This window comes from Microtus ochrogaster, chromosome 5 (genome assembly GCF_000317375.1).
Source record: "Microtus ochrogaster isolate Prairie Vole_2 chromosome 5, MicOch1.0, whole genome shotgun sequence".
NCBI lineage: Eukaryota > Metazoa > Chordata > Mammalia > Rodentia > Cricetidae > Microtus > Microtus ochrogaster.
In genome coordinates, this window is record NC_022012.1 from 44,910,550 (window position 1) to 44,933,447 (window position 22,898).

Genomic DNA, 22,898 nt, shown 5'->3' on the forward strand with positions numbered 1-22,898 from the left:
ACCAACTTACTAACCTGGGACAAGCTACAGAACTCACTGAGCCTGTTTCTTCATCTAAAAAATGCAAGTAAAAACAGTTAACTGATAAAGTGGTTTGAAAGCCCTAATAAAATGTAACCGCCAGTCATGAGCCTGTATGGCAACAAATGCTTTTCAGTCTAATCCACAACTGGCAGAACTCACTCCACCTTGCTTTCTGACAGTCATTATCAGTATAACTAGACTGCATTTTACACCCGTTTCCTTTTACCAAGAATCACAGCCTTTGCTACCGACTGAACACCATCAAGTGTTTCATGCTGTTTCAAACCCGCTCACCCACGGGTGTCATCACCTCCCTATCCCTAGCTGCAGTTAGCAGACATAGGCAAACTGCAGATCAAGGGGCACCTTCTCCAATCAACTTACTGTCTTATAACTGTGTCCATCCAAGAAGAGTTTGCTTCGGGAACTTTCAGACAAGCCAAAGCCGAAGCTTTTATGATGAAGTCATTGACGGAGATTTTTCCTTTCCCTTCAAGCATCTGTTAAAACAGCAACCAACTATTTTATTAAACTCTCTCCCCAAAAAGCTGTTTCTTTTATCTGTATAATGGAGGCCTTAGGAGCTACATGTCTCCTGCTTGGCATCGAAGCAGCTAAACATTGTAAGTTATGGTGTATCGCTATTTTTACTCAACTGAACCAAGTGGTTTTATTCTCTTCAAAAAAATCAAGTAAGCTGGGCAGTGGTGATCCATGCCTTTAATCCCAGCACTAGGGAGGCAGAAGCAGGTGGATCTCTGTGAGTTCAAAGCCAACCTGGTCTACAAAGTGAGTCCCAGGGCAACCAAGGCTACATAGAGAAAACTTGCCTTGAAAGAACCAAAAACCAAAATAAATAAATAAATAAATAAATGAAGGCTTAAATAAATGACAACTACACTAACAAACGTTTGGTTTAGAAGGAGGAAGCGGAGTCAAATTCTTCAGATTAGGAGTGACATGGGGGACATAATATCTCCTACATAAAAAGGAAGTACCACAAATACTCAACACCAAGGCATCCGACAACCCAGAGAAAATGCATACAATTCTAGGAAGAAACAAACCAATAAGGAGAACAAACTCGGAATAAACACAATCAGAGAGATACAACTGGTCATGGACAACTGCTCATGCAAAAGACTTTTCCTTCTTCTTTTCTTTGGTTTGTTTTCTTTCCCAGACAGCGTTTCTTAATTCTGGAACTAGCTCTGTAGATGAGACCTGACCAGGTTGGCCTAGTATACAGATCACAGAGATCCACCTACCTCTGCCTCCCAAGTGGTGGGATTAAAAGCGTGTGCCACCATCACCCACCAACCTTTACAGCTTTACTGGCTAATTATACCAGACATTTAAAGGCTAACATAAAATCTTCACCTAGCTTCTTAAAAAATGGAAGAACAAGTTAATAATTCCTCAGTGTTATTCTCATTCCAAAATAAGACAAAAACTCTACAGTTAGAACCTAAACATTATCTTACAAATATATCAGACAAGCCTTTAACAAAACACTAGCAGAGAAAACCTAGCCATTAACTACGGACACATGGGATTTGTTTTAGGAGTGGAAGACACAGTAACATTTAAAAACCAAGTAAGGTGTGCAGAGCTAAGTGTGTCTATAGTCTCATCTACTCAAGAGGCTTAGGCAGGGGAGTCATTTGACCCTAAGAACTGGGCATCATTCTGAGATCTTTTTTCTCTTCTTTCTTTCTTTTTTTTTTTATATTTTTGGTTTTTCAAGACAGGGTTTCTCTGTGTAGCTTTGGAGCCTGTCCTGGCACTCATTCTGTAGACCAGGCTGGCCTGGAACTTATAGAGATCCACCTGCCTCTGCCAACCAAGTGCTGGGATTAAAGGCATGAGCCACCAGCACTTGGCTGAGATCTTTTTTCTTAAAAGAGAAAAAGAATAAATAATGCTCTAACAGAACAGAAAGCTCACATGACTGCTTCAACAGCTCAAAGAGACACTTAACAAAATTCAGTAGCACCTTTCACAATAAAACAGTAAATGAACTAGGAAGGAATGTCCTGATGATAAAAAAGATACATAAAATCCCATACTATCTATCCTCATACTTAATGGTTGAAAAGTTATTCCCGCTAAGATCAAGACAAGATGTCTCCAGGGGGATCTATCCCTTGCTTCTGGCTGGCCTCTGTATATACCTGCACACGTATGTGCACACACATTTGCAGATACGGAACACATAATAATAAAGCTTAAAAAGAAAAAAAAGGAAGAAAGAAAGAGAAAATCTGATACAAGCTACAACATGGCTGAACCTTGAAATTATAGGATAAATAAAAAGTACTCGGTGAAGACCAGACTTCATATGATTCTAGTCAGAGAATTCCACATTCAGTAAACCTTCCAAGACAAAAATGTTAAGACTGGGGAGAATGGAAGGGTTGATGGGATTGTGGCAAAGGGCTATTTGGGGTGAGGAAAATGCTCCACCCCTACTGTGGGAATGAGGGTAATGCTGAAAGACACTGAGTAGGACACTTCAAATGTGTAGACTAAGCATGTGTTAGGATGGTATGAACATCTCAAAAAGTCATTCAAAGTAATACATCAAATACACTGGATACATTTACCTTTTTTCTTTGGCTTTTAAAAATATATATATATTTTTTTTTGGTTTTTCGAGACAGGGTTTCTCTGTGGCTTTGGAGCCTGTCCTGGCACTAGCTCTGTAGACCAGGCTTTTTGAGTGTAAGTGTGTGTGTGTGTGTGTGTGTGTGTGTGTGTGTGTGTGTGTACCACATACAAATAGGAGCCTGTGGAGGTCAGAAGAGGTGCCAGATCCCCTGGAAGTGTAGTGGAAGGGTAGTCATAGACAGCTGTAAGTTGATGCGTGGATGTTTGGAAATCGAACATGGGTCCTTTGCAAGAATAAGTGTTCTTAAAGCTAAGCCATCGCTTCAGACCCGGTTCAATACTTTGAGAGTACCTGTGCGCCATCACCTTTAGTCCCTTAGTTATGTACAAACTCTGCCCCTGGTTATTCGTGCAGTCATGTGCCTCACACGTGTCTGCTCTGTGCGGGGCACACGACACATGAACAAGAGTTCTGCTCTCAGGGAGCACACTCTCTAAGAGGGATAAGCAGCAGTGAAACAGAGTATCTTCGGATGGGTTATGTGAGCACATTTAGAATAAGGAAGACCAGCTGAGGCCGTACTTTCCAAGTCTTTAAAGAGGTGATGGCGGGAGCCACATGGACACTGTGGGCTGCAGACTGGAGAACACAAGTATAAGAGTGTATACTAAGAAAATACTGAGAAACAGCAAGACAAGCAGAGTGTCTTTGGTGTGGGAACAGGAGAGAAGTCAGAAAAGGCCTGCACACTACTCAAAGGAGCTGATGGGGTTCTATGTCCTACTAGTTTTTAAAGGATTCATTTTATGTGGCTGAGTATCTTCCTCACTCATGCTCCTTATTTACTTTTATCACTTTGCTCATTGCTTACCTATTTATTTTTAAAGGCTTATTTCATGTGCACAGGCATTCTGCCTGCATGTACATAGATGCACCACATGTGAGCTTGTTGCCTACAGAGATGAGGCATCTATACCTTGGAACTGGAGTTACAGGTGGCTCTAAGTCACCATGTGGGTGCTTGCTGGGAACTGAACCTGGATTCTCTGTAAGAACAACACTTAGCTACCAAGCCATCTCCAGTCCCACTCTCCTTTTTTTTTTTTTTTTTTGAGACAGTCTCTCACTGAACCTGGAGCTCATCGACTTAGCTGGCTAGCAAGCATGCACCAGGGATCCTGTCTCTGCGCCCTCCCCCTCCTCACCATGCTGGGATTACAGGCACTCAAAGTGCCTGATGTTTCATGTTAGCAATGGGAAGCTTCATACTAGAGCAACAAGCCCTTCCTGGATCTCTTTCTCCCAGCCCTATTTCTACTCTAAAAGCCCTTAACCCCTATGATTCTCAACCATCAGCATGAATTTTCTTCAAACTCTCTGCCAGTCCAAATCTTTCCTCTTTTCCGTAGTTTAGCCATGTTTGTCTAGAGCACTGTGAATTTCCCGACTGTCACTGGTCTCCCTCAACTCTGTGCTCAACTCCTTCAGAACTGAACATACACTGTGTAATTCACCACACAGCTGAGAGACCGCTTAATAAAGAGACTGGTGTACAAATGAAAACTGTCACCTTTAAAACTCCTTGTCACACTTAGTGACAAGAGCCCCCATTCCATCATAAACTTACAATGAAGATAGATTGCTCGTGCTCTCTGTTCCCAAGAGTGCCTTACACTGAGTGGGTATGTGGTACCTGACTATAAAGATGTGGACATCCTTTCTTAGCTACCGAAGCAGCTTTAAGCATCAAAGCACAGTGAACATGCTAGACGAATACCTATTCACGGCAAAGTAAGTTTGAAATGCTAAACGTTAATCCTGCAACTGCAACATCAAGGTCAGTGTGGCCTTGTTATGTGAAGCTACAGGTATGAGCTACATAGTGAGACACTGTCCAAAAGAAACAGCAACAAATCAAAAGAAGTTAAATGAAAATTTCTCGGGATAGTCTCTACTTAGCAATCCCAAGGGACAGGAATTTTCTGTCACTGACCGGCTTCTAATAACAAAGCGCAAGGCAGCACTGTTGAGCGTTAGTGGGACAGGTGGAGTTCCCAGGGTTTACCTTATTAAGCTCCTTCCGTACCAAGAGCACCTCTCCCATATTTACATCAACAGAAAGGTAATAATGAGGTATGGTCTGCTTCGACTGCATTAGCCTCTGTGCAATCACCTGAAACCAGAAAGATTTCAACATCAATTCTCTCAGCTGAGCCCGGACCTTACCTAACTCAGTTGTTTGCCTCCTCACTCAGCTCCCTGGTAGCTTACCTCACACAGCACAGCAAGAAGACAAAGGACTGCACCTTCTACTAGATTAGCCAAAACAGAGACTTCTTTATCCCAATTACTCAACCAACCAAATCAAACTCCCTTACACTAATCATCCAGTATTTTCAACTGGCAAGGTCCTTTCCAGTGTCTTAAAAGTGTGGCACAACTAAACAACCAGAGTGGAAATGCCCAGCAGCTCTGGCTCCACACTGCGGTGCTGCTCTTACTCGGCGAATGTTGCTGATGGGGACATCTGTGAAGACACCTGTGGGAGCTGGTGCCACTCTTGGTCCCGGGGGAGCCATGGCAGCTGTTGCAGCCTGAGAGGGAAAAGAAAAGGCACTTAGTGACTGTGTCTGTCTTAGTGTCGGCTGGAGGACCACCTGTGAGACACTACGACTGTGGAGGACTACATGCCAAAGTGAGACAGCAAAGCTCTGAAGAATAGCTGCCTCCATCCCCAGGGAGCGAACGCTACTCACATTAGACTGCTAATTGAGAGTGTTGTTCCTCATGGTTTGTTTTTTGTTTGTTTGTTTTGTTTTGTTTACATAGAATTCTAAACCACGTTTTAAGAGTTATCATTTTTGAGGAAGAGTATATTCAATGACTAGTTTTATTGAAACCGTAAAGGCAGTCAAGGCATGGTGCGCAGCTGAAACCCCAGCACTCAAGATGCTGAGGCAGTACAGTTTAAGTACAAGGTTAGCCTGGTTCCTCAACAACACCAGAAAAGGTGAGGGGCAGGGGTGGAGAGAAAGCACAGCACTTTTAAACTGAAGAATTAAAAAAATAAATAAGAAGATAAGGGCTGTGGGCCAGGGATGAAGCTCACTGGCAGGAGGGCTTGCCAAGCATGTGGAGAGCCCTGGGTTCAGTCCCCACAATAATAATCATTTTAAAAAGCCAAACAGAACTCACAGGAGCAGCCTTAGAAGGCACAAAAGAGTCAATGTCCTTCTTGATGATTCTGCCTTCTGGTCCCGTCCCTGAAGAAACACATAAACACATGTGACGGAACACCATCGGCTCTCCGAGGTCAACACCGACCCTGAAGAGGCTCTCTGAGGCTCACAGCCTTAGCTTCTCCCTCGGAACAGTGGCTTTGCTAACTACTCCCTTAACTTCCAGAATGCCCTGGACCAACTCTACAACTACTGCAAATAGTAACCATTTTTCTTTAGAGTTTCCTCTAGTTAAACTGAACGTTTTGTTTCTTATTTTGCTTATTCCCTTACTTTTAAGTTGGGAAATACTGACTTAAAAATAATATGGATCATAATCAACTAAAAGGAAAATTAACTGTTGGCTGTGTTTTTTTTTTTAAATAAAAAACATTCATCATCATCAACAACAACCAAAAAAAAAAAAAATCAAAAAATCAGAAACCAGTCTGTTTCATTGAACCTTGAAACAGACTTATTTTACCATAAAGTAATTTTTTGTAAGAGATTGACAATTTTCTGAACAAATAAACCTTTTTACTTCAGAATGTGATGATGTAACTGCAATGATGTCATCTTTAGAGTCATTCATTTCCCACAATTTACAGGTTTTTCACACCAGCCACAACTAAACCAACCAAGGAGCAAACATCACAATGCCTTCTATTTCTCTCACAGGCTTAATTGATTCAATTTCCCCTCCCTCCTCCCATCTATAACGTCTCAGGTTTAGGCATAGGTTCAAATACATCATCCTGACCTTGAAGCAGATTCAGAATTTAGTTATTATAATACCTTTTACACTGGGCCCACTTCTAGAAAAAAATGGTCAAATTGATTCATCTTCCCCCACGCAGCCTTTAAAGGGATTCCCGTTGTGTGCAGTTCTTCCCAATTCCTTTCCTTCGTTATGAAAAGAGTTGGCTACAACTGTTTATCCTCACCAGGGCTCTAGAACAGAGGTGCAGTACCTCTATTAGATTCCTTGCCTTGTAAGCACACAGAAACCATAACCTCCCCTGGCAACCAGCACTGAGCTTGATGCCACAACTCTCAATCCCTCAGCAGGAAATCAGCCACCCATCAGTTCGCTGAGTTAGTCACAGCTTTTCATCGCCTTGTCTAGCTCCCCAAGAAAGTACAACAGGTGATCATAAGGGAAGAATACTAGACTGGCAGTAAAAACAGAGTTTTGTGACATTAGACACCTGACTCCAGTCACCCATCTCAACTGCAGAATGGAGATCACAGCGATATTGTGAAAACAAAACAGGACAGTGAGGCAAAGGTGGTTTGCACCAAATACACATTAGAGGAGTGGCTGTCAGACCACCTGAGCTCCAAACACCAGGGCTTAAGCCTCGATAGTTTCTTCCTCAGTAGTTAATGTTTTGGTAACATTTGCTAAGCACCCTGCCCCTCTAAACTTTTGTTCCTTTTACAATGGAATTTTGTTTGTTTCTTTCTTTCTCTTTCACTCTTCCAATGAGTGACTCGGGGTTGGGGTATGAGCCTAGGCCCCTGTTCTCTCAAAAACCTAAACTCCCAGCCAGGCATAGTTATGGGCACTTGAAATTTCAGCACTCAGAAGGAAGAGTCCGGAGAATCAGGATCATAAGATCATCCTTGGCCATTTACCAAGTCTGAGGCTGGTCTGGGCTACGTGAGACCCTGTCTCAGCCCCAACCTACCTCCTGACTCAATTCTTTAACTCCCTCTGAATTTCCAGGCATCTAGACATATAACCTACTGTCTCTGATCTCATTCACTAAAGTAAATTTCACTGTGATTCTCATTCTCTTGGGAACGACAATCCACCCTTATCCAGACTTTTGAGTTCTTTCATCTACCCAACTATGTTTTCTTCTCACAAACAAGAGTCACCTGCCCAGACCACGTGTTTTCCAGTTCTTAAACATCTTTCGGGGGCTGGTGAGATGGCCTGTGAACAAAGGTACTTGATGTATACATCTAATGACCAGAGTTCAATCCTCAGGACCTACATAAAAGTAGAAGACGAGGACCACCTCCATAAAGTCGTTCTAAACTCCACACACATGCCTTAGCCCTCTCACACGTCTTCAGCCCAATAATAAATAAATAAGGTTAAATCCCTGCAATCCGTAACAGAAACAATCTTCTCTTTGCTAGCACTGTGTATGAGAAACATAGATATGCATGGCCTTTGGTCCAAGCTCTTGGCACGGACCTTCTGAAAACTTTGGCATTTCCCAAACAATAAGTATTTGGTCTTTTTTCAGTCAAGCTTCTTTACATCTCAGCAGTTTATGCTAATGAGGTGACTGAGGATGGGGCTTCTGGACAAGGGACATCAGCCTAGTTAGCTTACCGACCAAACACGTGATTAAAGGGTGGTAACTTTCAATCCTCCTTCCATTCTCCCTCCCCATCTCCTCCTCCACTCTCCTGCTTCCTGCACCAATTCCACTAATGGGAGAGAGACTGGAAGTTGAGTTCAATGAACACTGGCCAGTGATTTAGTCAACAATGTCATTAAGATGACGCCCCTAGGAAAATGCTAACTCTGGGGAGGTTAATGTTAGATCTGGACTGAACTGTTGAATACTCAGTTGGTGGCTATGAGAAAAAAAGTCCAAACACCTGGTGCCAGGAAGCAGCACACAGTCAGGGCTCTTGAGCTCACCGGGCTGCGGCCACCCCCACCTTCCACTGCAAAGTCTCATCAGCCCCACCCAACTCTACTCTCAGTGGCGCAGAACCTGCCTAGCACAGTACAAAAACAAAAAAATAAATAAAATGAAGGAGACTCTGACTCCACTGACTCTTCCACCCTCACGCCCCAACCTTCCTGTTGCCATCAGTCCCTGTTTTTTCCTTCCTTCTTTTGCTCCTCACTCCCTCCCTTCCCAATTACACTCTTCAGGCTACTGTTAGGATCATTCCTGTTGAATTAACGCGGATCACAATATACCAGGCTGATGGTGGCGCACGCCTTTAATCCCAGCACTTGGGAGGCAGAGGCAGGCGGATCTCTGTGAGTTCGAGACCAGCCTGGTCTACAAGAGCTAGTTCCAGGACAGGCTCCAAAACCACAGAGAAACCCTGTCTCGAAAAACCAAAAAAAAAAAAAAAAAAAAAACACACACACAATATACCAGGCTATCTCCAAGACAAAACCAAAGACAAAACTTTATTATAAGGGGCAAACTCACAAAACAGGAATGAGAAGTCCAAGCTCAGCTGTGTTGCACAGGAACCACAGAGAGAGCAAACCCTGGGCCGCCTGGTGTTTTACTCCGGGTACCCAAAATGTCAAGCCCTAACCTGATCCCACCCCCCTTTTTTTTTTTTAAGATTTCTTTATTTATTATGTATACTTGTGTTCTGTCTGCATGTTATGCCTACAAGCCAGAAGAAGGCACCGTATCTCTTTACAGATGGTTGCTGGGAACTGAACTCAGGACCTCTGAAGAGCAGCCAGTGCTCTTACTTGCTGAGCCATCTCTCCAGTCCCCATGATCCCACCTCTTAAAGATCATTGGCTGACAAAGATTCCCCATCACCTCCCCCTTTTGTCTAAATAAGAGCATTCCAAACCCAATACAAAACTATATACAACAGGAATAGATATAAAGTATAAAATTAAGATTACAACCAACATAAACAATATTAAGCAAGGAACACATGGTAAGTGTTTAATAAACAATTGTGTCCTGCTTATCCAGTCCAGACACCATGTACTTTGTCAGTGGTTGATGCATGGGAAGTTCCTTGCCCAAAGGCCAATTGTGCCAAGAAGAAAAGAAACTCCAAGTAGAGTGTCTTCAGTGCTCAACATTCTCTTGGGAATAGATTGATGCTGTCAGGAGCAATTATGTCTCACGTCAACAGAACCCTAAGGTATTTAAATGCCATGTTCTACAGATCCTTGAAGTGGCTGAAGATTATCTAGGCAGAATACAATCTCTATGTATCTAAGGAACCTAATTAATCTGACTATATGCATAACAAACATGAATAACTATTGACCTATAATACTTAATACCTGTATAACTTAAAGACTAGGACTTCATATCAGAATATTAAATAATCTGTAAAAAATTGTGCAGTAAATGAGGAAAATGACCTCAAAATGTAAACAATGTATAAGTATCTTGATCAGAGATAGGACTATATAATACAATATGAAAATATATCCTAAAATTTTTATCAATATACAAAATGTCTTAAACTGGGTAAAAACATGCATTGTACAATCCTTGTGAAACTCTAGAATGTGCTTATCTTCTCATTAAGTATAAGAGTGACTCACTGTTGCTTGGGTTAAAAAGCACATGTCTGGCTGATTAACTCAGTTCGGGACTGAAAACCGAAAACAGATGTCCAGAAGCTTGCAGAAACTAGCCGTCCCCTCTCCAATGTTCCCAACCGCTCCAAGACTGCTTTATAATCTCTCTCTAATCTCAGTCCTTCCCAGACTCACTCCCCAAGCTTATCAGACAACCTTAATTTACAAATCAAACAGTAGCACAGAGGGATTCTTATTTTCCACCACCAAAACAACCATCCATAATCTTAAAGTCAATCAATCCCATTTCTTTTTATATTCTCAAGAATTCTGTTTCCTGCCGAACCATTCTGCCCTGTGTCACCCCGGTTGTTTCTAATGGACCAGATTCTCAAGGAAGGTATTTTGTTCCCCAGAGGACCTGGCAACAGCGGGAAATATTTTTGTGGTTCACACAATGCTAGACAAGTGCTCCACTACTGTGCTTCAGCCCCAGCTGCCTTGGTGGTTAGCAGCCTGTAGCTGGGCAGGGCCTGATATCGTCGTGATCCTTCTGCCTCAGCTTTTGATCAGCTAGATTACTTGCTATCAGACCCAGCTTCTTTTGATTCCTCCCACCCTTGTCTGCTCTCCCCTTTGCTCTGCACGCTCCATTATGTTCCTCAAGCATGTCAAGGTTTGGTTGACTCCAGACCATGTGTTACTGGCATATCACCCTCTGCTCAAACGCTCTTCTCCAATACTTCACAGGGTTGGCTCACAGATGACTCCTTGCCTTCCATATGAGATCACGTGCCACCTCCTTGGAAAGGTCCTCCTCACACACCCTGTCTAAAAGTCACCATGTCCTGTCTCTGCCATATCACATGTCACTGTCACTCATGGACAGGTGTATCACTGAGTCTGTTCCTTTTTAGCTCTTAAGTCATCTCAGTTCATAATAAAAATTTAGAGCCAAGATAGCTAATATGTTAGCTGAACAAGCACTGTTACTTATTAATCTTCACAACTCATTAAGTATTACTTTTGTATACAAGTTACAGAGTCAGAAAAGGTCACAGTGCTAGCATACAGCAGAGCGGACATTTAAACCCGAGCAGTCTAGCTCTGAACCCCATTCTTCACTACAGTAGACTTCTGTCACCCATCCTCTACCATTGGTCAATGAGGCTGGAATGTTCTCCATGTTATGCACAGGTACATGGGACACAGAGAGTACTCAATAACTACCTATAAAGGGATTGCTTAACCCTGCCTGCATGAAAACAATACTGAGATTCTTCCAGTTATCCCCCTAGTAAAATAACCAGTGCTGCTAACTCTCCAAACAATGATCCTACCAGTCCAGATTCTTTCGGCAGTTATTAGCTCAACCCTTCTGCTCTATGAAAACCCTTATTTTGTCTCTGATACTAAGCACAAATACATAAAAAGTGGCAAAATTTATGCCTGCCCTCCAACAACAGGACAGCAGCTTGGTGGTGGGTGAGAAGCAGACTGAGTGCATCCAACTGCAGAGCTGAGGACATGACTGCAGCTTCATCAGTGATCATGGATGGGAGAGCAGGGACAGGCGGCACTGGGGAATGGGAAGAATAGGGAATTTAAAACAGGACCTGGTGGTTCAGGCCCGTGAGTCTAACTGCTGAGAGGCTGAAGACAGAGTATAGCAAGCTCAAGGCCAGCCTGGGCAATTTTTCTGTTCTGAGACGCTATCTCAAAACAAAAGTAAAGAGAGGGGCTAAGACTATACATGAGTGTTAAGGTGCCTGTCCAGTATTAATGACATCCTAGGGCTGGCTACATCTCAGCTGTGCATCCAGAAGACTGCCTCCTTGCCACACACGCTGCTCAGGATGTTTCCTAACCTCTTGCGAAGATCCTATGGAGTTCAGGCTCCCCTTTGGACTCTTAGCACTAAAGATCCTCCTGAAGAAGGTTCTCTATCCTCACTTTCCATTTCCCCTTATTCTCATAATGAACCTTGGAAATATCTGGATTCAGAATATCAAAAGGCTACGGTTTTCGCCCTGTTTGGGCTGACTACCAGCGCAACCACAAAGGTGGTATACCACCACAGGGGCCCCGGAAGACATGCATTCCTAACAATAAAGTTGCCCCATCTGCCAGGATCACAGGTTGCATGTTGACTTTAGGAATGTGAAACTCTTGGAGCCGGGCGATGGTGGCGCACGCCTTTAATCCCAGCACTCGGGAGGCAGAGGCAGGTGGATCTCTGTGAGTTCGAGACCAGCCTGGTCTACAGAGCTAGTGCCAGGACAGGCTCCAAAGCCACAGAGAAACCCTGTCTCGAAAAACCAAACAAAAACAAACAAACAAAAAAAACTCTTGGAACAGTGTGCGCCCACATGGGTATCATCTTCCGCACCCCACACACAGGGAGGGGTCTGTATGAAGCAGCACAAGAAGCTGACCCAGGCCATCCTGAAAGCCAGGCAGTGTGGTCTCCTCAGCTAGTACGTTCCCCAGGTTGAGCCCTGAGATGTTGACTTCTATAGTGTTCATGGAGCTGTCAGTGTTACTTTACCAGCCCCCACAATGTTGTCAGGCGAGCCTTGGTACCCAGGGTACAGTTGGCAACAGCCACCAGAGAAAGAACTGTCCCGCCTTTGCCAGCTCTATCAAGGAAATCTCCTAGAAGAAAGTAGCCCCCCACCTGACCAATGCCTGCGGTGCCCACTACACCACCAGCAGAAACCTCCACAGAGCAGATGGGCTCCAGAGTGCTTAGAACTCGTGAACCAGGGAAGAAGTTGGGGATTAAGGAAGTGGTGTTTGGGGTTACGTGATGGCATGTGTTCTGAAACATGTATTTTGGGACAGTGGCAGACCCTAAGAAGAAGTAATTGCTGAAGAAGACAAACACATGGGAAACTGACTATGGAGAGGGGTTCAGATATGAACAGCAGAGTCTTGACTGGTGTGTGCACTTGCTATTGTCCCTGTTTTAAACCTGATGGCCCAGCTTTTAAACTACAATAAAGCTGTGTCTCCTCTGTCCAAAAAAAAAAAAAAAAAAGGAAAAGAAAGAAAGAAGGCTCAGTGTGTAAGATTGCTGCTGCTGCCAAATCTGATGACCTGAGTTCAAGCCCCATGCATGAGGTGTCACACTGTACACAGAGGACAGAGGACAAATGACAGGTAGAAACAGTCCTCAGTCCTCCACTTCCTGCATGTGGGTCCCAGGCGTGGTGCTCAGGTCATCAGCAGCACTGTCACCTGGTGAGCCATCTCACCAGCCGCTTTGCTTATTGCTAACTCTGTCAACCTAGCACTCAGCTTTATTACAGAGTCAAGTCCTATAACTCAATATTGCTCAACAAACACATAGACTTTTGCCAACAATTAAGTAAGACAGAGAGAATTATGGGGCTATGAGAAGGGAAAGGAGCCCCTCACCTTGAAATAGACTGAAGCCTCTCATCAGGCAAGAAGCAAGAATTCCAGCAATTAACATTTGCTGAAGGCCTCTCCTCCTTCCCAGTGATAAGCCAGCAATTCTCTCTCATTCTCTCTCTCTCTCTCTCTCTCTCTCTCTCTCTCTCTCTCTCTCCTCTGTAGCTTTGGAGCCTGTTCTGGAACTACCTCTTATAGAGCAGGCTGACCTCAAACTCACAGAGACCAGCCTGCCTCTGCCTCCCTGAGTGCTGGTATTAAAGGTGTGTGCCATCACTGCCTGACTCAAGCCAGCAATTTTCTTGGAGGCTCATCAGAAACCCCATTTACAGAAGACCAATACTAAACCCTTGTGCAATCCTGGGGGCTCCTGGATTCACCCTTTCGGATTATAACTCCATCCACTGCGCCTTCAGAGCCACCCCAAGATTTCACCAAGGGAAGAAGGGCAGGAAAAGAGAGCCTACTGGTAGGCCATTTAATTGTGACTCTCCCTTGTGGACCCACTCACACTTGGGTATGTCTGGCCTCTGTTCTCTGACTCTCCCTTTAAAAGCCCATCTGTCACTTGGGTATATATTATTATTTCCCTGAGCATATTTCTCTTAACTGCCATGCTTAAAAAAATCTTCATTAAAAATATCTTTTAAGTCAGGCAGGGGGGACACATGCCTTTAATCCCAGTACTCGGGAGGCAGAGGTAGGTGGATCTGTGTGAGTTTGAGGTTAACCTGGTCTACAAAAACTAGTTCCAGGACAGGCTCCAAAGCTAGAGAAACTCTGTCTTGAAAAACCAAAAAAAAAAAGAAAAAATAAAAAACTTTTAATAAATTACACCATTTTTGTTGTTATTGTTGTGTTCTTTGTTTTTCGAGACAGGGTTTCTCTGTATCCTGGAACTCACTCTATAGACCAGGTTGGCCCCAAACTGAAAGATCTCTGGAGGGCTAGGATTAAAGGCGTGTGCCACCATACCCAGTTGTGAACACCTTTCTACTTTTTTTTTTATTTTTTTTTTGCTTTAGTTCCCACCCCCAGGTTCTTTTTTTTTTTTATTATTTATTAAAGATTTCTGTCTCTTCCCCACCGCCGCCTCCCATTTCCCTCCCCCTCCCTCGTCAGCCCAAAGAGCGATCAGGGTTCCCTGCCCTGTGGGAAGTCCAAGGACCAACTCAGCTTTGTTCAGACAAGTTCTGAAATACTTTCTGCGTCAAAGCCACAAAACCTGTGTCTTCCTGAGTCAAGGTCCATAAAAGATTAAGGGAGCTCCCCAGAGTCCCGAAGACAAATGTGATGTCTCCTGTCCTCACCTCTGCTAGTAAAGATTTCCTATGAACTGAGGAGCATTTTAGAAGGCAACAGATTATATAGGTAGCACTAAGCCGATCAAATAAAGCACAATGATGCTTTCCCTGCTCCATGAAGGTTCAAAAATAGCCCCTCCCCACACAGTTGTATGCGCCGGTCTTATGGACAGAATTTAGCTAAACTAACTTTATAACCCTTTTCTTTAGAAAAAAAATTTACCTTTAACTTGGGTGAGGTCAATCCCTCTCTCTGCTGCCAACTTCTTTGCAAGAGGGCTAACAAACACCCTTCCCTTTGGTCCAGCAGGAAGGGCTGAGGGTGCAGGCGCTAGAGGCTGGGGAGTGGGAGGAGCAGCTGCCACCTTGAACAAAAGTTAGAAAGTATCCACTCAGCACCACACAGACAATCTGAAAGACCGCAGGTTCATATTTTATATGGTAAAAGTCTTTAGTGATGTTTATTCTCTTCCCCAAAGACCATAACGCACTTTTTCTGGTTTTACTAACATACAAAATGAGCAGCAAGAATACTTTCTGTCAGAGGCAGAAACAAGTTGTGACAACAGGAGAGATGTGGAATTAAACTTACCTGTATACATAACATCCTTATCACCTGTCATTTCCCCCTTTGAGACTTTGTAACCCAGGTGGTCCTCCTACTTCAGCCTCTCCAAGTGTTTGAACCACCACACCTAGCTTCTGCTACTTCTTTATTTTCACAGAGTATAACTAAGGTGCTTTCTGACTTCAGGATATAAACAATAGCACCAGGTCCCACGCTTCAAGTGTCTTAGGAATGGACTACACTGCTCCCTGACAGCATCCCCATCAATGCAAGACAGTGAGGAGCCAAGCTTCCTCTGAGGTCGTACATCTTTCTAAACCCACTGATGTGTATGCTGAAGTGTACAAGTGTATGAAGCTACTACATGCCATGTCAGATCAGGGTCCAAAGTCCAAAATACATGTTTATCAATGACAACACACAAACACCACAACTGAAAAAGAAAACGGGTATTCAATAAAGCAACCGAAAATGTGGAGGGAAAGCATCACCTCCCATGGGCATGACCTTCACACCCAAGGCAGGAGAACAATGGAACTCAGTTTTGTTCTCAGCAGGACTCAAGACAGCAGCAAACTGCTGACCATCGTGTAGACGGTATATGCTGTATACCGCAGGTAACGCTGGCCACTTTCCTATATGTGCGATCTGGACACACAGGAACATGAGCTGTCATGTGGCTGAAAGGACTTTCCCATTTTGGAGGCATACCTACCAGAGGTGGGACAGGTGGTGGTGCCTGTGGCTTTAAGCTGGTCACTTCTGTTGGCCTATAGTCTGCAAAGGCTGCTATATCTTCCTGCTTTTCTACTATGATACAAAGTGGGGTTCCCAGGGGAACATCCCTTGTACCTTCAGGGACCAGGATTTTTGCCAGATAACCTTCTTCTTGTACTTCAAAGCCTTAAGAAGAAAGGAAAACATTAGGAGACTCAAGACTCTACCTTTTTACAACTTCACCAGGGTTTCAGGTAAAAGGATTTCCACATTCAAACTACCGGCATTGGTTTGGTTTTGTTTTTACAAACTACTTAAGCTCTCTGTGCCTCTTAAGTCTTTAACATGGGAACGGGAACAGTACAGCCAACCTCTGTCCTCAGGTTCGGCATCCCTGAATTCATTCAACTGTAGATCAAATATTACAACGCACTATGTAGTTGGCCTATGGAGACCTGAACTTAGCATATACACTTTTTATTCTTGCAACTACTTCCTAAGTAATGCAGTGTAACAATTATTCACACAACACTGCTGTGTTAGGCATTACAAGTAACTGGAAATGATTAAAAGTGTCCTGGGGTAGAGGCACAGCTCAGTAATAGAGGTCCCACTAATTTGCTCAAGGCCTTGGGTTCAATCCCAGTGACCCCACTCCACCCCCAAATACTATACCCACTTATACAGGGAACTCCAACTTCCAATCTTGAATCAGTTTGCCTACACACATACCAAGAAATGACTGACTCTACTGATGTATATGTTATGGATTTAAATCAATGTTTTCTAAGTACTTAGGAACAATCCCTGAAAAAGAGTAAACAAAAAATGCAGTTGACTCTCCAAATCCTGAGATCAAAACAATTTGGGAAAAAACTACACCTGTGCTGAACACATGCAGATGTCTTTTCTGGAGCCAATCCCTTGTGGATACTAAGATAACTGCATCTGTCCTACCAGGACTACAGACAGCAGTTCACACTGAGAGCTTCTGAACACACCTCAAGGGCAGCCCTTATGAGGAACTCACAGGATCAAAGATGGTATCAGTGTACTGCTGAAAGTCAGTTACACGGAAGTCAAATTACCAGAACTACAAGCAGGACGGGAGCGTGGAATTAGCACTAAGAGTGTTCTCAGAGCTTCTCAAAGGCTGCACTTGACCTTATGCTAGCTATTCCAATGTGCTGAAACACAGCAACACTGAGGTCTCCTGTGACAAGAGTTACATGTCATTCAGCTGCTGTTTTTCCAAAACACTCAGACTTAAAAAAGTAAAGCCTTAAGCTGGTGGCTGTTTTCTTATAAACCCACCATCAGGAGGCTGAAATAGAGACTGTCCAGATCAAAGATAACCTGAGCAACATAGTAAGTTCAAAAGTTCAAGACCAGACTAGACTACATAGCAAAGAGTTGCCCATAAAGAAACAACAGCAGGCCATGTCCTGAGTTCCAGAACATCCAGGTGAGTGAAACTCTGTCTCAGAAATTAATTAATTAAACTAAAAATTTAAAAAAGGCCAGGCGATGGTGGCGCACGCCTTTAATCCCAGCACTCGGGAGGCAGAGGCAGGTGGATCTCTGTGAGTTCAAGACCAGCCTGGTCTACAGAGCTAGTTCCAGGACAGGCTCCAAAGCCACAGAGAAACCCTGTCTCGAAAAAGCAAAAAAAAAAAAAAAATTTAAAAAAGGAAAATCAAGCTACTGGCAAGGGTAAGCTCTGCCTTCTGAATCTTGCTTTCTGCAGTTATGCCTCTCCTTGGTGAAGACATCTCTAATGAATCCATCCACTGTCCAACTGGGAATACTCGATAAAGCTGGGCAGAGGTGGTGCGAACCTTTGATGTTAGGCTTAGCAAGCACCCTTACCCATACCAAACCATTTTGCTGGCTTTTTGCTTATTTTCTTAAGACAGAATCATTTCTTCTATTAAAAGCTATAGGGAGCCAGGCAGAGGGGTGCAAGTCTATAATTCCAGCACTTAAATTTGGAGGCTGAGGCTGGAGGACTGCGGATTAAGGGCCAGTCTCATCTCAAACAAGAACAAAAACATTTTAAAACTGTGAGGAAGTAGTATGTGCAAAGATGAGATGGAATTGGTCTGGTGGGAGGGGATTATCAACAATACAAGCACAAGACCTGGCTGCTTAATGGATTTTGTTTCTGGGCACAAAATAAGTCAAAGAAGGGGCACATGAAAATGTGATACATATGAAGACCAATAGGCATGAGTTCTGCTGTTCCTCAGAGTCATCTGAAATCCTTTGGTATTCTCCTTCCCTGGGGGGACAGGGGACAGAGACGGCTTCATTCTCCCTCCCTTCTTTCCCACATTTAGACAATGGCAGTTCTGGTACAGCTTCTGAGCAAACCCTGACCCAAGAACAAATCTTGACCTGTCCTCAGTCGATGAGTACAGTTCAGAACTGACATATGTGACGCATGACCTTGCTATAAAGGATCACGCCCCAGGCCGCCAATCCCAGGAATTGTAAATTCATATTGCTGCTCACTCAGCACAGGAAAGAATGGCCATCCTCCTCCTCCTCACTCAACGACCAAGAACTGAAGAGCTCTCACCTATAGTGGCCTTGTCAGTCTCTATCTCTGCCAGCAAGTCTCCTTCACTGAGCTTCTCACCCACTTTCTTCTCCCATCTCTGGACTGTGCCCATGGTCATGGTCGGGGAGAGGGCAGGAAGAAGTACCTGCAGAAACAATTCACTGCTTAACCAGGAAGGCTGCACACAAAAGTGTTCGGACAAGTGCATGTGATTTCATGAGTGACCGAGACTGCAGTAATTCAATCACTTGCCACACCTAGGTCTGGTGGAATTAATTTGTAATCTCAACACTCAAAAGGCAGAAGAGAAGAATCATGAGTTTGAGGCCAACCTGGACCACACAATGACACCTTGGCTCAAAATTAAACCACAACCAAAAAACCAAATTACCCATCACAGCTTTGTGCTTAATAACTTTCCATCAGCTGAGTCACTCTTCAGAACAAGGATAATTACATCTGACCAGTTACTCTAATCCATCCTCCAAAGTTAAAACCATCAGGCAGGTGGGAAAGGTTTCTTTCAGATAATCAAAACAAATTCCTTGGTATACATGCACAGTATCTTTTCAACTATGACAGTGGTTCTCAACCTTCCTAATGCTGCGATCCTTTAATACAGTTCCTCACGTTGTGGTGACCCCAACCATAAAATTGTTATGGTGCTACATCATAACTGTAATTCTTCTAGTTATGAATCGTACTGTAAATATCTGACATGCATGGGGGCTGGAGAGATGGCTCAGAGGTTAAGAGCATTGCCTGCTCTTCCAAAGGTCCTGAGTTCAATTTCCAGCAACCACATGGTGGCTCACAGCCATCTGTAATGAGGTCTGGTGTCCTCTTCTGGCCTGCAGGCATACACACAGACAGAATATTGTATACATAATAAATAAAAATATTTAAAAAAAATCTGACATGCAGGATATGTGATATGCAACCCCTGTGAAAGGGTCATTCAAGCCCCAATGGGGTCACAAGCCCCACGATGAGAACCACTGCTCTAGGTTAAGATGGACACAGAGTGATCCTGGTCTAGAGAGGCTACTCTGCTGAATTTGCTGTGTTCTACAATGAGCATCTATTTATCTCTCCACTCATAAGAAACCACACTTATTTCACTTAGTAGATATAAGTTTTTTGTTTGTTTGTTTTAATTAAGGGCTAGAGAGAAAAATGACTCAATAGTTAAGAGTACCTGCTGCTCTTGCACAGGGCCTGAGTTCAGTTCCCAGTGCCCGAGTAGGGCAGCTCACAACCACCTGTAACTCCAGCTCCAGGAAATCCATAATCTCCTTCCTGTCTGAGAGCACCAGCATGCACATATGTACACACACAAATTTTAAAACTGAACACTGGGGCTGGAGAGATGGCTCAGCAGTTAAGAGCACTGACTGCTCTTCCAGAGGACCTGGGTTCAATTCCTGGTACCAACATGGCAACCCACAACTATGTGTAATCCTAGTTTCAAGGTACCCAATCTTCACATAGACATACATGTAGGCAAAACACCAATGCACATAAAATAAAAATAAATTATTTTTAAAAAATGAACATTAGAGCTCTTCATGGACCAGAGGATGAAATTCAATATCAGAAGAGTACTTGACAAGCATACTTGAGGCCATGAGCTCGATCTCACGACTAGGGGGAAAACCAAAACATTCTTTTTGTTTATTCTGTGAGACAAGGTTTCTCTGTGTAGCACTGGCTATCCTGGAACTTGCTCTGTGGACCAGGCTGGCCTCAAACTCACAGAAATCCGCCTGCCTCTGTCTCCCGAGTGCTGGAGTTAATGGCGTGCGCCACCACCGCATTACCACCTTTCACAGACTACAATAATACATCATATTCTTGAAAACCGTTAAAAGATTTCTAAGTTGTGTGTGTGTGTGTGTGTGTGTGTGTGAGATAGAGAGAGAGAGAGAGAGAGAGAGAGAGAGAGAGAGAGAGAGAGGTATGCAAGAGTGAAGTGCAGAAGCCAGAAGAGGATATAATGTGTCCTGTGCTATCTGCCTTATTTTCTTGAGATAGGGTCTCTCACTGAGGTGGACAGCAAGCCTCTGACCAACTCTCCAGTCCACAGCACTATGGTTATAGTCTTGTGTATATGTGTGTGTGTGTGTGTGCGCGCGCACATGCAGAATGTATATGGTTACTCCACGAGTTGTTTTCTAATTTCCATACATATAGGCAGTGTGCCCACATGTCCACTAAATACATGTAAAAATTTTAATTGCATTCCTGTTTAAATGATTGTATTCAATGAATTTGGACAGTTATTTAGTTAATATGGATTTTATTTGCTATCTCCTTAGTCTTTTAAGTAGCAACAGCCTTAAGCTAAGGGAAAAATAATTTCAGTCAATAATGTCTCTAGAAGTGGGAAAAAATAAAACTCTAACACCTAGAATAATAATATTATTATTGTTGTTATTATTATTATTGGATTTGATTTTTTTCAGGCAGGGTTTCTCTGTGTAATAGTCCTGGCTGTCCTTGAACTCTCATTATAGACCAGGCGGCCTCAAACTCACAGAGATCTGCCTGCCTCTGTCTCCCAAGTGCTGGGATTAAAGGCATGCATAACAATGCCTGGTGCATTTAGAAAATTCTTTAAAAATTACTTCCAGTTCAGAATTTGTTTTCTTTGTTTCATAATCACCAGTAAAGTGAATGAAAGTATGTGTGTGAAATATATTCATGTATATTTTTATCATCTCAAAGGATTCTTAGAGCCCAGTTCTAACACTTGAACATAAAGCACCATAAAATGGAGAAAGAAGGTATTACGTAATAAGGTTGCTAAACTGAATGAAATAATTGTGAACGCTAAAGGCCAGGCAAAATTTCACAAGTGACTGTTACCAACAGAGCTGGAACATGGCTTCCAAAGAAACTGATTCATTCAGAAAACTTCTTCTAAAGCTAAGGAAAGGTAGGCTGGGTGGTGAGGACACACACCTGTAATTCAGGCACTCAGGAGGCAGAGGCAGGAGGATCCACTTGGTCTAGAGCTCCAGGACTGCCAGGGCTACACGGAGAAACCCTATTGTTGTGGGATATTTGTACACTGTGTGAAGAAGTATTGCTGGGACTGGTGTAATAAAAAGCTGACCAGCCAATAGCTAGGCAGGAGGTGTAGGGGACTTCCCAGCAGAGAGAGATCTCTGGAAAGAAGGGCAGAGTTGCCAGCAGAGAAAGCAGAATGGACAATATGGAGATGAGGTAATGTCATGTGGTAGAACATGGATTAATCTATAAATGGGTTAATTTAAGTTATATGAGCTAGTGGGACAAGCCTAAGCTAAGGCTGAGCTTTCATAATTAATAATACGTCTCCATGTCATTATTTGTGAGCTGACCATTCAAAGAAAAATCCAACTACATCTTGACTTAAAAAAACAAGCAAAAATGTTAAGGAAAGGTCAAATCTTAATCCTTTAGATTTTAGCTACTTTCAACATAAAAACCACATAAATACAACATAGAGGAAAACTTTAATATCTAATAAACTGATTCAGTGTGTGTGTCTTGGTTTCTTGTGGTTTTTCTTTGACTCCCCCCCCCCATTTGTTTGTTTTGCCCTAATCTGGTTTTTATTTTATTTTTATTATCATTATTATTTTTTAGATGTCTGTTTTCTAAGGAGAGAGAGAAAGAAAGGGTGTGGGTTTAGATAGGTAGGGAAGCAAGGAGGATCTGGGAAGAGTTGGGGGAATGGAAAACCGTAATTAGATTATGTGTATGAAACAAAATCTACTTCTAAAAAAAGGATGTTTTAGTTTCCTAAAAGCTTGCTTAGGTTCATAGGAATGGCATTTATGGCCACTGGCCCTGTCACACTGCTACGCTGTACACTTATGTACACTTCATTTCTTTAAATGAGTCATTTATTTTATGTGCACTGGTGCCCACGTGTGCCTGTGAGGGTGTCAGATCTGCTAGAACTGGAGTTACAGGTGGTTGTCAGCTGCCGTGTGGGTGCTAGGAATCAAACCTGGGTCCTCTGGAAGAGCAGCCAGTGCTCTTAACTACTGCTGAGCCATCTCTCCAGTCCATTCACATTTATTATTTACTGTTACTTCTTTCATTTAAGAGTATTATTGAAGCTGGGCGGTGGTGGCACACGCCTTTAATCCCAGCACTCGGGAGGCAGAGGCAGGCAGATCTCTGTGAGTTCGAGACCAGCCTGGTCTACAAGAG

At 43.3% G+C, this 22,898-nt stretch overlaps 1 protein-coding gene across 1 annotated transcript in view; it reads right to left on the minus strand.

The window, feature by feature from the left end:
• Dlat (dihydrolipoamide S-acetyltransferase) overlaps positions 1–22,898 on the minus strand; it is a 30,595-nt gene that overhangs the window by 5,199 nt on the left and 2,498 nt on the right. Inside the window, exons 5-11 of the mRNA XM_005347312.2 lie at positions 18,711–18,837; positions 16,128–16,315; positions 15,068–15,209; positions 5,831–5,898; positions 5,137–5,229; positions 4,701–4,808; positions 409–524 (exon numbers count right to left, since the gene is read on the minus strand). Coding sequence (XP_005347369.1) covers positions 409–524; positions 4,701–4,808; positions 5,137–5,229; positions 5,831–5,898; positions 15,068–15,209; positions 16,128–16,315; positions 18,711–18,837 — 842 coding nt within the window. The remainder of the gene's footprint in view (positions 1–408; positions 525–4,700; positions 4,809–5,136; positions 5,230–5,830; positions 5,899–15,067; positions 15,210–16,127; positions 16,316–18,710; positions 18,838–22,898) is intronic.